The sequence below is a fragment of the Calypte anna genome, chromosome 7 (assembly GCF_003957555.1).
Source record: "Calypte anna isolate BGI_N300 chromosome 7, bCalAnn1_v1.p, whole genome shotgun sequence".
Classification (NCBI taxonomy): Eukaryota; Metazoa; Chordata; class Aves; order Apodiformes; family Trochilidae; genus Calypte; species Calypte anna.
Window position 1 is genome coordinate 22786167 of NC_044253.1, and position 15220 is coordinate 22801386.

The 15220-nt window shown below is 50.8% G+C and overlaps 2 protein-coding genes across 2 annotated transcripts; one reads left to right on the forward strand and one right to left on the reverse strand.

Annotated features, from left to right (window-relative positions):
• Positions 1-1675: 1675 nt before the first annotated feature.
• Positions 1676-4756, reverse strand: EVX2 (even-skipped homeobox 2). The gene is made up of 3 exons (XM_030454566.1): positions 4333-4756; positions 2933-3186; positions 1676-2329 (listed from the first exon to the last, which is right to left on the reverse strand). Exons 1-3 carry the CDS (start codon positions 4754-4756, stop codon positions 1676-1678), a joined length of 1332 nt encoding a protein of 443 aa, XP_030310426.1.
• Positions 4757-12229: 7473 nt separating this feature from the next.
• Positions 12230-13942, forward strand: HOXD13 (homeobox D13). Its single transcript, XM_008505145.2, has 2 exons — positions 12230-12929; positions 13692-13942. The coding sequence occupies exons 1-2, from the start codon at positions 12230-12232 to the stop codon at positions 13940-13942; spliced, it is 951 nt and encodes a 316-aa protein (XP_008503367.2).
• Positions 13943-15220: the final 1278 nt, after the last annotated feature.

Sequence of the window (15220 nt, forward strand, 5' to 3'; positions counted from 1 at the left end):
TGGGTTAGGTCTCTTCTGCCGTGCGTTAAAGTTCTCTACCCAAAAAATGTACATGTCTTGTCAGGAATGCTCTCCAGAAGCCTGGGAATAATTTTCCATTGCCCTTCCATACCCTCGCCCAAGAAATCTGTCCCGTTGGACAAAAACAAACAAACAAACAAACAAAACAAACCACCTACAATTTATGTTCACTGAACAAAACAGCATAGACTTTAAAATAATTTCCTGACATTTCATTAGTAGTATATTAAAAAAATCCAGTGTCTTAAAAATAAGAAGTATTTCAGGACACTTATTCGAAATATATAATAGAAATCTTTAAATTTTAATTTTTTTTTTTTTTTTTGGTGAGCGTGTACATGTGTGTATTCACATACACACAGGGCCTAAACAAGCAATAGCAAGTTAGATGAGGGCTTCAGCTCTTCAGAAAAATCTCATTATGTGAAGAGTGAAGTGGCTCTGTAGGGAGCATTATGGAAATATCTGGGTTTGATTTAATGAGGCTCTTCACATTGGTGGAATATCAGCTTAACAGAGAAAAGTCTACCCGGGGCGTCCAAGTTACCAAAATGAAAATTGGCAATTGAGATGATAAGAAAGTGGCTTTCTTGTGCGAAATCACTTCAGGTAACAGAGATAACATTAAATAACATACATTCTATGCACCAAGAACAATGTTTTATGTACCAAGTCTCTTATCTGTCTCTTCTAATGACTTCCCTTAGCGGGTTGTTAGTACTTGACAGCAGGTCTCTGTGCGGGGAACTTTTTTCCAATTCCACATTCAAAGGAGGTCCATCAGAGAACATGATTGGCAATTTTCGTCATAATCTGCACATTATTAGCATCAAAATTGACATGGCAGTAACACTGGTGGTTTTTGATGTGCCTTTCTTCAAGTTCAAGGAAGTCCCTCCAGTAGAGGTGGTTTGGTATAGCAGGTCTCAGTTACCCAGTGGTAGCTTTTCCGAAGCAAAGGAGCGACAGAGATGCTTGAGAAATAAATCCAAAAGCCGCTTTACAGAAAGGAGAGAAAGATGCTATGAGAAAAAAATTGAATTTAGAAAAGAGTCTGGGAGGTAAAATGCTTCAGGAAAACAGCCTACACCTAGAGAGATTCAAGTATTTCCCAGATAGCGTGGATTATGGTAGTTTGAAAGCGTGAGCTTAAAATATGCTTTTTCCCATCCTGTCAATCTCGCACTTCCCTTTCCGTTACTGGCCCGGCCGCGGCAGTCTCATTAATTACCGCTTGACGTACAGAGTACGCGAGACAGTTCCCATTTAGTCGAACTGAAACCGAAATAGTAATAATAATAATTAAAAACAAAAGAAAAGGAAAAAACAAAACAAAAAAAACAAAACAAAACAAAGCAAAAAACCTCCAAACCGAAACACATTCCCTTCCGCCAGCTTCCCCTCCCTGGCCCCGCAGGCCGCCCCAGCTTCGCGGAGCATGGTACCAGGAAGTGCCCGGCAGCACATACTGCGCGGAGGCCTCCTCGGGAGAGCAAGAGCCGCGGGGTGCCCACTCCGCCGGGTCCCGCGCCCCTGGGCGGCGGGACGGTCAGCAGTAAAAAAATAGACGGAACTTTTTGGCCGAGCCAGGGGCGCCCCCCGGCCCGACCCCCTCTACAAAACGCCCCCCACCCCCTGGCCCGGGCCGGGGTAGTTATCTGGTGAGCGGCGCCTCCTCCCGCTGGTCCGGCGAGGCGACGGCGGCCTTGCTGAGCACGGCTGCCGAGTAGGGCAGGAATCCACTCTCGGAGCGCTGCCCCGCCGCCGTGCAGGGGAAATCGGCAGCTGCTGAGGCTCCCCGCGACCCCAGCGCAGAGGCCGCCGCCGCCGCCGCCGCCGTCTGGCTGCTGTGGCAGCTGAGGCAGGAGCAGGGGGCCGAGCCCCCCGGCGGCCCCGACCCCGCTGCCGCCGCTGCCGCTGCCGCCGCCGCCGCTGCCGCAGAGGCGGCTGCGCTGCTGTTGAGGCCGGCGGCTGCTGGTGCCTGGTAGAGGCCCGGGTGTCGGAAGCTGCAGAGCAGCTCCGGGCGGGAATAGGGGTGCGACAACGCGCGGAAGGTGTCCAGCGGGCGTATCGAGGTGGCGAAGGGAGAGGCGGCGGCGCCCGAAGCGGCGGCGGCAGCGGCAGCGGCGGTGACCCCGACGTGGGGGTAGTAGTGGAGTGGGACGTGGGAATGGAAGGGGTAAGGCAGGCTGCCCGTAGCCGCCGCGTGGGTCATCATGTAGGTGTAGAAGCTGGGGTCGGCCGGGTGGGGCCAGGACATGGCCAGACGCTGCCTCTTGTCCTTCATCCGCCGGTTCTGGAACCACACCTGCGCGAAGAGACAAGCACAGCGGGACTTCAGCTCCGCTCCGCATCGCCCCGAGCCCCACAGTACCCTCTCCAGCCGCGGACACCGGAGGACGCCCACAGACACCCTACCCCAACTCATGAGGCCCGCGGTTGCACTGCTGCCTTATGGCATGTAAGAGCATCTGACCTTGCTCGAGTCGAGCAGTGGTTATTATCCCCCTCAGCCCGGCGGGGACCCCTTCAGTCTGAATAAACCTTTTTCCTCCGTGTCACCCACATACACACGCAAGACTATAACTTTACGATATTGACGCGCTCATCCCCCTGTGTTTAACAGCTGCGTTTATTTTCTCTCCCCTCTTCTCTTCAGGAAATAGGCTAACGCGAAAAAACTAGTGAGGGATATAAATAGAACTTAAAAAAGGAAAAAAATTTAAAAAGAAATTAAAAGTTTTATGTGCAGAGAAGCAAAAGAACTCCAGGGATGGTAACAGCTAGGGGCCTAAGGGCCCGGTGAGTCCTTCTGCCAAAGACGGACGCGGGCCGCCGGCTATAGGCAACCGGACAGAGCGGGGCTGCGCCAGGGCCGCGGTGGCTCGGCGGGGCGCGGGGGGCGGTGTACCTTGATGGTGGTCTCGGGCAGGTTGAGAGCGGCGGCCAGCTCGCAGCGCCGCGGCCGCGACACGTAGTTCTCGCGGTAGAACTCCTTCTCCAGGCGGGCGATCTGCTCGCGGGTGAAGGCGGTCCGGTACCGCCGCACCTGGTCGGCCCCTGCCGCCGAGCCGCCCAGAGCTCCCCCGCCGTGCAGGCTGCCGATGCCGGCGGCGGGGGCGGCGGCGGCGGGGGTGCTGGGCGCCGGGCTGCTCTCCGCGTAGCCTGCAGGGCGAGCGCAACGGGGGTGAGAGAGGGCGTGGGGCGGCCTCCCAGCCCGCCCGGCCGGGCCCTGCGCGCCCGTCCTTAGCGCCAGCTGTCATCCTTACAAATCGCTGCTGGTAACAGAATCGATAAAGTGGGATTTTGGGGGGGTTGGGTTTGTTGTTGTTGGAATTTTTTTGTTTGGTTCGTTTGTTGTTTTGGGTTTTTTGGGTTTGTTTGGTTTGGTTTGGGTTTTTTCAGTACTTCATAGCCGCGTTATCCACAGTAGTTGGGGTGGGTTAGGTGATGCAGGGCAGCTGAGCTCACCCGGGGAGAGCGGGCGAGGGCAGGGGCCCGGGGTCGGCGCTAGCCTTTTCCCACTTCCATTGCGGTTCTTATTTTCGTTTGAGACTACGAAATAAGAGCAGCCATAAAAGAATTTTTTTTCCAGCGTTACGTCGAAGATCCCTTCCTTTCCTTGGCACATTCAACAAAAATGGCATGCACTGTGGCCCCTACGAAATCCACCGCTCACCTGGCTCCCCCTCCCCAATTACAGCAATAATAACAACCGCCGTCCATCACCATGCCCCGCAAAGCATGGAGAAGGAGACCTGGCTGTTTCAAACCCCCTGTTACAAGCAGAGGAAAAGTGAACAATGCCCATTTACTCCGAGGTGGACACAGACGGAATATCACATATACACACACAAGAACACACAGAGTCAAATACGGGCAGTTTTCTCTCATTCCTGTCTCTCTGAATTCATCTATGTATGTATATATACACACATGTACAGCTTAAGAGACTCTGAGAGCTCCAAGAGCGCCAGGAAAATTAAGAAGAAAGCTTTTCCTAAATGTAGGTGGGTGGATATTTGTCCCCACGTATACTCTGAAAATATATCTACATTCCAATGGATTTGGGCACGCACACGCACACACATGCACACATCGGCACAGGAGATGCCCGGGAAGTGTATCTCGGCCATCAGAATAGTGCAGTAAATTGCAATAATATTTTACCGCCTGGAGCTCTGTCTTCGTAGAAGAGAGAGCGCCGTTGCAGAGGCGAGCAACTTCGGCTGTGGCGGCGGGTTTGCTTTGGTTTATAAAGCCTACTGGCAAAGTGCGGGGCTTAGATGGAGACGATAAAGGAAGAGTTACCTTTGTTACTGTTTTCCTTCAGCTGGGAGGAAGTCAGGCTGGCTGGGGAGCGTAGCGCGGAGCAGCCCACCTCCACATCACTGTTCATATCTGCCTCTTGAGCAACTTCGGAATAAAGGCTGATTTTCTTCCTGCTTTCTGACGGCGGGATTTCGGAGGAGACAGTGCTTTCACTGCTCGGATGCTGAAGATTGAATAAAGTGTCTATTTCAAATTTGCCTTTGGCGGAGATGTCCCCTATAGCGCTGTGCAGGGAGGCGGCAGTCAGTCTCGGGCTGAGGCGACCACTGTGCGGAGAATTTTCAAGGGCCTCCAGCACTGCATTTCCAGCTGAGTCTGACAAATTCGAGAGCCTTTTGCCAGCTGTAGGGCTGTGCAGCCCTCTCTCCATCAGGATCATCTCTTTTCTTATTCTTTCCATCATCTCAGCTTTATAAAAAATGTCAAAGTTGCAGGGCTGGTCCTGTACTAATGATGAGCTGCAGCAGGGGCTAATTCACATTCAGCCCGGCAAGTGTCCCTAAATATTATTATCTCTTTTTGAGGGAGGCGTAAAAATTGTGGGATGCCAAAGCGAGGGAATGACTGGTCAAAATGACCCATACATCCTTTCTAGCCCGAAATGTCATTCATCAAAAAGTCGTGCTCGTCATTAAGGTACGAATGACGCTGTTCGAATAATCATTTATTGTAACAGGTTTATAAGCAAATAAATACAAGCTCCTGTCAGTGGATAATGAAGGCGGCTTCAGAGCAGACAAATATATCCAGGTGGAAAGAAAGAAAGACAAGAAGTGAGGAGTAAAGCTCTTGTCCTTAGCTTGATCAGATCTTGCTTGAATTGCTCTGGGGTTTGGCCTCTGGGGTGAAATTGACAGTCTGATTAATAAAATGAGCTGTGCAACATTTCCCCCTTCATTTAGGTGCATCATTATGCTCTGATTTTTGTTTTGTTGCCTTTTAGGTCCTAATGATGCAGCTTCTTTCTCATTTGTCCTCGGCCAGAACTACATGCTAAATATTAGATAATGCTTTTCTTTATTATTATTTCTGAGGTGGATTTTAGATCTCAACGCGAGGAAATACTGGAAGAGGACCAGGGGACCGAGAACGTCCTGCCACTGTTTCTCTTTACTTTTCCCTCCCATTTCCAGACTACATTAATACTTTTATTTAGGAATTTATACTGACACCCCCACGCACCCCCTCACACGGACGAACCTTATCCAGACTTTTTAAGACCGGTGCTGTGAGTACGCACAGATTCGAGTGTGCCTACAGCAATTGCCTGGAAATTAAAATATTTATTTTAATAACATATTTTATAATTCTGATGTATATTTTTCGTTGCGTCCTTACGCATGATCTCCTTTTTAATTTTCTGTAATCCTCCTTTATCGACCAAGCTAGGCTGTGATTTTTCTCCTCTCTAGGACGATACTGGTAGTTGTACCGTATGTCAGGGAAGAAGTAAGCGAAGGACACTAAATGCATTCGTGATTTAAAATACTCTGCGGCCGTGCCATTTCATACACCCGGCAGGTTTCTCTCCAGTCCTCTGCTTCTTCCCTCCCCACCACCAATAAAGCCTACGCATTTTCAAATTAAAAACTAATAACTGAAATAAGCGACGGAGGGTTATTGCCCACAGGCTTCTATCTAGCCGAGACATCATCTCTAGCACCGTCTCTCCAAAGTTACCTGTTAGCTTATCCCTCCAATCTTTTGCCGGGTGCCACGGGGCTCAGCGTCGCCGCGCTGCAAGGGACACAGGCTGCCGCGTTCGACAGACGTGAGAGTCGGAAAGTCTCCCTTCAGTGATAACTTTGCTAGTAATAATGGCGCTGATGGCAACCATTTAAACGAAGATAAAGCCTTTGTCTTTAGCATCTCCGGAGAGTGCTTCAATAGATTCACAACCTATATTCTCACCGTGATTTTTTTTCACCCACATGATCTACTATTTAGACACAGGAAATCTGAGTTTCATTGCCCGTAGAACATCCCAGTGTTTTCTGTGATTAAAGGAGGGTTTGATATTTTGCAAGGAGAGCTGCTCCTACTAATGCTAGTCACAGTCATCTGATAAGTTCTTACGCTCTTGCGCATGATTCATAGCTCGAAAATGGGATACTTGTCAGATTTTTTTTTATTTTTTTTTTTTTTTAATAAAGTGTTAAAGTCCACCTAAACACTCCACCAAATATTTAGGAGACATTCTAGCCGTTGTTTGCAAAATCCATTAGTGAGCGTCAGTCACTTTTTTTTATGTCAGTCCTTTGAAATATGAATTTAGACTGCAATGTGGTGTCCTGCGTTTTACAGCCCCCAAACCAGACAAAAGTAAATATCAACTTTTCCCTGCCCGCGGGCGCGGCGACGGAGTGGGCCTATTCGTAGGGACCGGGGCGTGAGCCCGCGGGGCGGTGGAGAGTGCCGGCAGCCCATCCCACCGAGGCCCGGGGACGGGGGCTTTGCGCTGCCCTCTCGGCGGGACGGAGGGTGTCCCCGTTGCTACACCGTAACTTGGCCCCGACTGACCGCGGCCCAGTGGCCGGCAACAGGCACCGCCTCCCCCCTTCGCCCTCCTCCAGCCTGGCGGTCCAGGGCGCAGGTGGCCCTGCTGGGGGGCCCTGCTTGCTCACTCGCTCCCGAGTCTCCGACTGCAGCCGGCAGCCCCTGAGAGGAGGGAGGAGGAACGGAAGCCCGTGGCCGGGTTTATTGCTGTCGTTTGGCGCCCTCGTCTGTTTTCTTAGAGGCTGTAACAGGGCGAGCATCTTTCCCCTGCTCCGTGGAAAACCGCAGCCCAGATACGACAACTCCGACTCACTCGTGTGAGCACACAACCAAAGCCGTCTCAGCTTCAGACGCCAGAAATGTTACTGCACCACTCTAAAGGAGGGAACGCTTTTTAAGGTATTCGGAGAGGTTGGAAAAGACTACTTGAAAAGCCCCAACGTGAGAAAAAGAAGTTATACACAAATACGTCTGTGAATTATTTTTATTAGTGTTATGCTATATTTTGCGCCTTGCAAATAATACCGATCCATTACGTTATGCACAATGTATTTTAAGAGATCTTCATTCATATGCAGGGAAGTAGCATATCATAAAAAGATTATAATAATCTTCTACTAAGTAGATGTGAGGTAACAAAAATGTTCTCTGCCATGCAGTTAATCAGTTCACCCCAAATCGTCATGCCACTTATAAAGTAGTCATCTGATATTTATATTCCCAGCAAAAGATGCATTTACTGAGCCATTTTTTTGTTTTCGTTTTCAAAAATAATAGCACTATTTAAAACCGTTCGGCATATGTTAATAGTTCTTCAAAACCAACAACTCAGCCTAAAGAACGGTGTTACAGTGACATTATTGAGCAAAGGGGAAAGAAATTACAGAGACCGCCGAAATACGCGAGGTTTTGGTAGATGGTGTTTACTCAGTTGTTCTTGTGCTTTTAAATAGCTGCTTAGGCATATGGCCAAATGTATTTTCATTTTTACCTTGAAAGTTATTACTAGGAGCATCAAAGAATATTTCAGTGTTCGTTCATTAAATCTTAGCGGGGAAAAAGAGGTCAGAAAGCTTAATTGAAATGAAGTTCGTATTAAATCATCCAAGCACCATCTCGACCAGCTTTTCACCACGCAGAGCATGCTTGGGAAGAAGGATGGGAACATACGCTTCCTTCTCCCTGGCGGGGCAGTCTGCCAAAGGGGGCCCGCGGAGGCCCGCAGGGAAGGCCGGCTACCCGCGGCACCGCAAGGTCCCGGGACGTGCGGGAGCGCGACCAGTCGGTCTCGGTGGTGGCCAGGGGAGCGGGGGACGATCCTGCGGTGTGTGTGGGGGATGCCCCAGGGGACCCCGCGGTGCGGAGGCTGCCCTCAGCCAGGCGGGTGGCAGTCAGGGCGGCGCCACCTGGCGGCCCTGGGGCGGCACTGCTCTGCCTGCCCTGCACACCCTGCCTGCCCTGCCTGTCCTGCACACCCTGCCTGCTCTGCCTGCCCTGCACACCCTGCCCGCGCTGCCTGCTCGCCTCACTCTGCCCGCGCTGCCTGCCCTGCACACCCTGCCCACGCTGCCTGCACTGCTCACCCTCCCCTTGCTGCCCGCCGAAAGCTGCCTGGCAGCGCAGCTCCGCGCCCGCGCAGTGGCTGTGTCGTTCAGCCCTGACTCTCCTCTCCGCCTCAGTCCGTCATACAGGCATAGGGCCAGCCCCGGCCGTCTACCTGGTTGTTCCATCCTGACACGCCGCGAATAACACGAACTAAGTGTAACCCCCATTCGCGCGGGCCCTTCAGCATCCACTCACTCTGCCCACGCTGAGATCCCGCGAGTGCTCTCTTGGCGGAGTTAGCGACTGTATGATTCTGCCGGGGCTGCCTTTACACACAAACAGGTTTATGTTTGAATGGTAAAGCGTTACTTCGGTCGCAAAGCTGAACAGCCGATGGTTCATTCTCAGACGCAACTGCGACAGATCGGCGAGCTCGTCACAGGTCAGGGTCCCCGAAGTTCCCGTGGTGCTTCAGAGCGGAGGTGGGAATCAGGGAGCAGCAAGCACCAGCCTGTGACCCGAGAGCTCAAGTTCAACCCCCGCAGTGCTCAGCCGCCCTCAAGAGCTTCACCGAGGCCACACGCAGGGAGTGCCGAGAAAACTTTCTCCGACACAAAATGGATTTTTTAAAGGCTGAAATAAATAGGGAGATGAGAAGCTGTGGCCCAGATCTAGAGGGGAAAAAAATCAGTTTAACAATTTTCCCAGCGTTGCAGTTAAATCTTTTCAGTACCGTAACTGGCGCTTTTTTTTTCTTTCTTTCTTTTTAATAAGGGGTAGGGGAAAATGAAAGCTCTTCTGTTCTGTTTAGCTATTAAAAGTCCGCACAAGGTAAAATGTAACAGAGGAATGCAGTGGGCATGGGGAAGGGTTTGAGGGAATTATAATTCTATCGTGTTTCTCTTATTTTTGCTTTCTCCGTTTGTCCTGTACTCCTTTTTGTTTGTTTGTTTTCCTTCAGCAGCCACTAACAAGAGAAGCACCTTCCTCAAGATACAGTCGCCACCAGCAAATCATGGTGAGGGAGGTGATGAAAAAACTGCCTTGCTTTTTTCCTGGTACAGACCATCAGGAGGACATATAGAAATAATAAAAGCCTGTGCTAAAAGCTTGAGAGTAGTCCTAAATTTGTTAAACCATATCAAATGTATTGGAGGAAATTTCGTGGCAAAAAAACCCAAAACCAACCAACCAATAAAAAAAACCAAACAAACAAACAAAAAAAACAACCCAAACCCAAGCCAACCAAACCAAACCAAATCCCTTTTAAAACAAACAAACATACAAAAGAAAATAAAACCCCACGCCAAAACACAAAATTCCAATTTGTCTGTTTCAGGTTTGGTTGCTTTTGGTTTTTTTCGGAGAGAAAACTCTGCCACTTTCTGCAGCTACACTAACTAGTTGGTGTGTTATGACGATTCCTATGCAATGTGTCAATGAAAATGCAATGTGGTTCCGTAGGGCGCTGGGCACCCCGGGATCCGTTGCCCGGACAGGGCAAGGACTGTCCAGGAGACAGAGGTTCGGCAAGTCCAGCCCGTCTCCCTGCCTACCGCGGGGTGAAGCGTCCATGGGGACTCTCCTGCTGTGGCAAGGGGCACGGTGGGCTGCTCCGGGACGGGGCCGCAGCACGGTGTCCTGCACGGCCCCTGGGGATACGGGACGAGTCCTGCCAGTTTTAAACTGGGCGTATGCTCTCAGAGATCCGACCTCGGCTCATGAGCTCATTATTTTTATTCGTGTGCATAATATCCTGTCATGCAAGCCAGTGCTGTTTTTCACAACCTCCACAAAAAGGCTCTTTATATAATTTAAGTTGTTGGTCATAAACCCGCCCAAAGACTCGGTTTGCTGAGACAACGAGGGGCTCTCGCTGAAGCAGAGGTCTTGGCAGGGCTGAGGTACTCTGCAGACAGTGCTGAGGCTGCACCGTGCTTTACTTTGATGTAAAGGAGCTCAAAAATATCCGAGACCCTCTATGCCTTAGGTGCTGATTTCTTTCGGCGGCCTTATTTAAATTGTTGCCACAAGAGAGAAAATTTCACCAAATTTATTGTAAGATTAAAAACAACGAGGGATGGAGATACCAATGGAAAGATGTTTGGAGTAATAAACTCTCTCGTTCCTCGGGACTGGAGTGGTTTAGCGATGTTTTCACTAGAAAGCTGCGTGCAGCGATGTAAAACGATAAGAAAATTGTGCCTAGACAAAGTGTAGTTCCAATTAGTAAGGTTTCCTGTTCTGAGAGTAAATACTGGCTCGGCTTATAACTAAGAGAAACATTTAATCACTTCTGGCTCACTTCTTAGCTGATTATGAAAGATTAATGTCAATTAAGTTGTTAGAGCTAAAGAACGTGAACTCGTGTTTGCTATCCAGTTGTTGCTATGATTATTGGCACCGGTCATTTCTCACAGCGGTTCCAGAAGCTGCCAACTATTATTTAGCCTGCTACAAAGCGGGGTTGTGGGACGGGCTGCTACTGCGCGACCTACTACTCTTCCACTCAGCCCCTCCATGCCCACCGCTGCTCAGCGAGGTCATCCCCTAGCTATAAGTTTTTCGGCGGGAGCGGAGTTTGCCCACAGAGCTGCCGCCTTTTCCATCAGCTTGTTGCCCTCCGCTCCTGCCAGAGGGTTGTGTCTGCGATACGCAACTGAGAAGAGACAGGACATGGCCCAGAAGAGCAGGGAGTTTGGATGGGGCTGAGGCTGGATCTGGGATTCTTCTTCAGAGCTCGCTCAATTTGCAACTCTTCATGCTCCTGCAATTTTTTATCGCAGCTCAGCGGGACAGTCGAGAGAGAGGACAGAAGATTTGCCACAATCGTGGGAAGTCACCCCCAGAACAGGCGTCAGCATAAGCAAACGCTGCAACCACAGTGGTTGTGGATTAAGGGTTGGACTTGATGATCTCAGAGGTCCTTTCCAACCCGGATGATTCTGTGATTCTATGATTTTAGTTCAGCTGCCTTACGGCACCATGAAATGACATCGCAAGGGGAAAAAAAGTCACATCTAATAAGTGCCAGGTTTATAATCTAGCTCTGAGAAAAGACCCAACGCCTTTTCATTGATGGTAGCAATATTAAGGGACTAAAAGGGGGTGGTGAGGGGTGTCTCCCACTGACCGAGAGCTTAGTGGAGCCAGGGGATGGACCCCTTCTCGCTTATAACAAAGCCCTTGTCCTCTATACATCACCGTGAAGGTAGGACGTAGGAAGGATGGGATACAAAGATCGTGTCAGGTTTTTCCCGCTGCCGCAGGCACAACAATGAACTGGAAAAGGTCTCGCCGGGGATACGGTAAGACCCTGCCCGCAGCTTAAAAAAGAGCCCGTGCTCGCGGCTTCAAAAGGGACATCGGAGGCCCGAAGGTCTTTCGCTGGCCCTTTTGAAGCCTCAGACTCCAGGAAGGGGGGGAGGTGTGTGTGTGTGTGACAGCGACGGGGCGAGGCTGGCCTGGAGGGGCATCACCGCCTCCCTCCCGCCCTCCCAACCCCTCTTCAGTGCCAGGGCTGCGGCGGGGCGGGAGCGAGGCGGCGGGGAGGGGGTGGGAAGCGGGAAGGGGGGCGCCGTCGGTGCGGACCGGGGGGCTGCGAGGGGAAAGGGGCAGTGCGGGCAGCGGGAGGGTCACATGTTTCGACGGCAGCCTATGAGCAGCCCCTCGGCCTGCGGCAAACTAATCTGGAGCCGGCCGCCCCCACCCCGTCCCCCCTCCCAACCTGGACTTCGTTTTTATAAACGTACCGCCAGAATCCAACCTGTTGGAGGCAAATAATCATTTGCATCATGCCCGGCCGGGGACCGAGCCGCCTCCACCGCCGCCCGCGATGTGCAAGGCCATGAGCAAAACAGCGAGCTGGGAGATGGACGGACTGCGCAGCGACAGCAGCGGCGGTGGCGGCGGCAGCGGCGGAGCCCCGGGGCAGTGCCGTAATTTTCTCTCCTCGCCCGTTTTCGGGGCGGCACACACGGGCCGAGCAGCAGTCGCCGCCGCTGCCGCCGCCGCCGCCTCGGGGTTCACCTACGCCGGTGGAGGGGACCGTTCGGGGGCGGCGGCGAGGCCTGACCCCCCGGCCAAGGACTGCCCAGGCTCCACCGCACCGGCTGCCGCCCCCGCTCTCGGCTATGGGTATCACTTTGGCAATGGATACTATAGCTGCAGGATGTCCCACGGAGTTGGGATCCAGCAAAACGCCCTGAAATCTCCCTCCCATGCCTCAATTGGCGGCTTTCCTGTGGAAAAGTACATGGACGTCTCCAGTCTGACCAGCACGAGTGTCCCAGCCAATGAAGTCTCCTCAAGGGCGAAGGAAGTATCCTTCTACCAGGGCTATACAACCCCTTACCAGCACGTTCCTGGTTACATAGACATGGTCTCAACGTTTGGCTCTGGGGAACCGAGACACGAAACATACATATCAATGGAGGGCTATCAGTCTTGGACTTTGGCTAATGGCTGGAATAGTCAGGTTTACTGTGCCAAAGATCAGACACAGAGCTCACATTTTTGGAAATCGTCTTTTCCAGGTACGAGAGATATGGTCTGAGATGACACCCCACCCCGTGCCTCCTCCGCCTGTCCGTCCCCTCCCACGCCCCCCGGCTGCAGGGGCGGCCTGCCGAGGTGGACACGCTGCACAGACACGCAAAGAGCAGACGGGGGGGTGGGGAAGGCGGCAGCGGTGGATTTTTCTTTTTCCTTCCCCCCATCTAACCCCGAGGAAACCTCACCCCCTGCTTTTCACCCCTCTGCCTCCGAGCGCTAGGGCCCCGGACCCCCGTCCCGGGGGCGCCGGAGAAGCCTGGAAGTCCTTCTCCTTCTTTTTCCCTCGGTGGCTGGTTTGTATTCGCGTTTGCAGGAGGATGGCTTGAACTCTTGCGTTCCTCTGCCTCTCTTGCTGACCGCTGACCCGGCCCCAGAGCGCTTAAGAGCCTGGGAGTAGTGAGGGAACACAGGCACAAACCACATGCAAATAAACCTGGGGAAACACACACCAAAGCGATTTCTGTGTGTGTGTGCTGCCAGGACCGACCCGCTCTCGGCCCCCCAGCCATTGGCCCCGCCGTCCTGCATGCTCGCTAGTGATGCATGCCTGAAAAGTGATGACAGTCCATCAGGGTTTTGGTGCTTTACTAATGTGCAAATAATATGGCAGTGTAAATAATAATAAACTGTAAACAACCCGGAATTATTTATTTGCTCGTGAAAAGCAGTGCCCAACAAGTATCGGTTAAGCTTTAAACGCCTTTAATAAAATTCAAATTTTTAACATAATGTCTTTTTACTAGGGGACGTTGCACTAAACCAGCCCGATATGTGTGTCTACCGGCGTGGGAGAAAGAAGCGTGTGCCGTACACAAAGCTGCAGCTTAAAGAACTCGAGAATGAATATGCCATTAACAAGTTCATTAACAAGGACAAGAGGCGAAGGATATCCGCAGCCACAAACCTGTCTGAGAGACAAGTTACCATTTGGTTTCAGAACAGGAGGGTGAAGGATAAGAAAATAGTCTCCAAACTGAAAGACAATGTATCTTGATCTATTAGTTCCGGATAGTGATGGATATATAAACTCAGTTTACGACCAGCTAAAGACTTTTGGAAAGACTTGAAAATATATTTAATTTTTTTCCCTCCTTTCAGAGTTGGCGAAATTTCGGAAATTGTTTTCCATGAAAGTCAGTGTTTTTCTCTTAGTGGAAGAGAGGGCTGACAAACCTTGATTTATAGTTCTGTTTCTTCTTGAAAATAATATTAATATTAATATTAATTATATTCTCTGTTCTTCCCTCTAGGCCAGTATAAACGGTAATATGTTGAACAGTAGCAGTTATAACTTTCTTAAATGCTGAACTCTTGGGGGGGGGTTTCTATAATTTTGTTTTTTCTCTCTGAACAACAGCTAATGCCAAAAATGTCAGTTTGATTTGGTATGATTTGGTATACTTCAAAACGCGCGAGAAGGGAAAAAAAAACAATCAAAAAATGCAGGAAAGCCCGAGTCCCGCCCCGTGGTAGCTCCTGACTGCTCCCAAAACCCGCCGAGCACACCGGAGCCAGAGTGCATTGTGAATTGCGTGGAGACCAACGTATGCAGCTGGAATTTATTTGTTATTTCGAGGGAGAGAAAATCTCTCTGCTCTACTGCCGAGCGCAAAGCACGGTCCTATGCATGTCCCACCGCACTCATAGTTTCCGCAGGTTTGGGGATTTGGAGGTTCGTTGTTTGCTTTGGTTTCTGGTTTTTTTGGTGTTTTTTGGGGGGCGGGAGTTGTTTTTTGTTTTGGTTTTTGGGATTTTTTTTGTTTGTTTGTTTTTGTTTTTGTTTTATCGGTTGGTTTTGTTAGGGGTTTTTGTGTGTGTGTGTGTGTGTGTCTTGTTTTCCCCTGCGGCTTCGTTTTCAGTGGAATGATTTACCATTCCCTGGATTAAAAAGGAGCCGCCTGTTCCCGCGAAGGAGCGCCTGAGGCCGCGCCGAGCGCTGCCGGCGGCGGGACTGCGCGGATGCGCAAGTAGGGGCACCTCGGGGAAGTTCTTTCGGAGGGACAGATGGGCCGGCTCTTCCGCAACCAGGGCAGAGACTGCCGCTACAGAGGTGTGTATAAACCTGAGCACACCTCGTGTGAAATGCCCGCTCTAGCACAAGGCAAGACTCCTCTCCTTCCTCCCACCACGGCGCTTAAAAATACCCATTGTGGTCAGAGAAATGAATTTCACCGCTAACTCTTAATTTCCAAAAATAAACGGGTGTTAATGACAGAAGCAATAAATAAGAAATTTCAAAAGATGCCATAATTTATATACACCAAAACTCTAG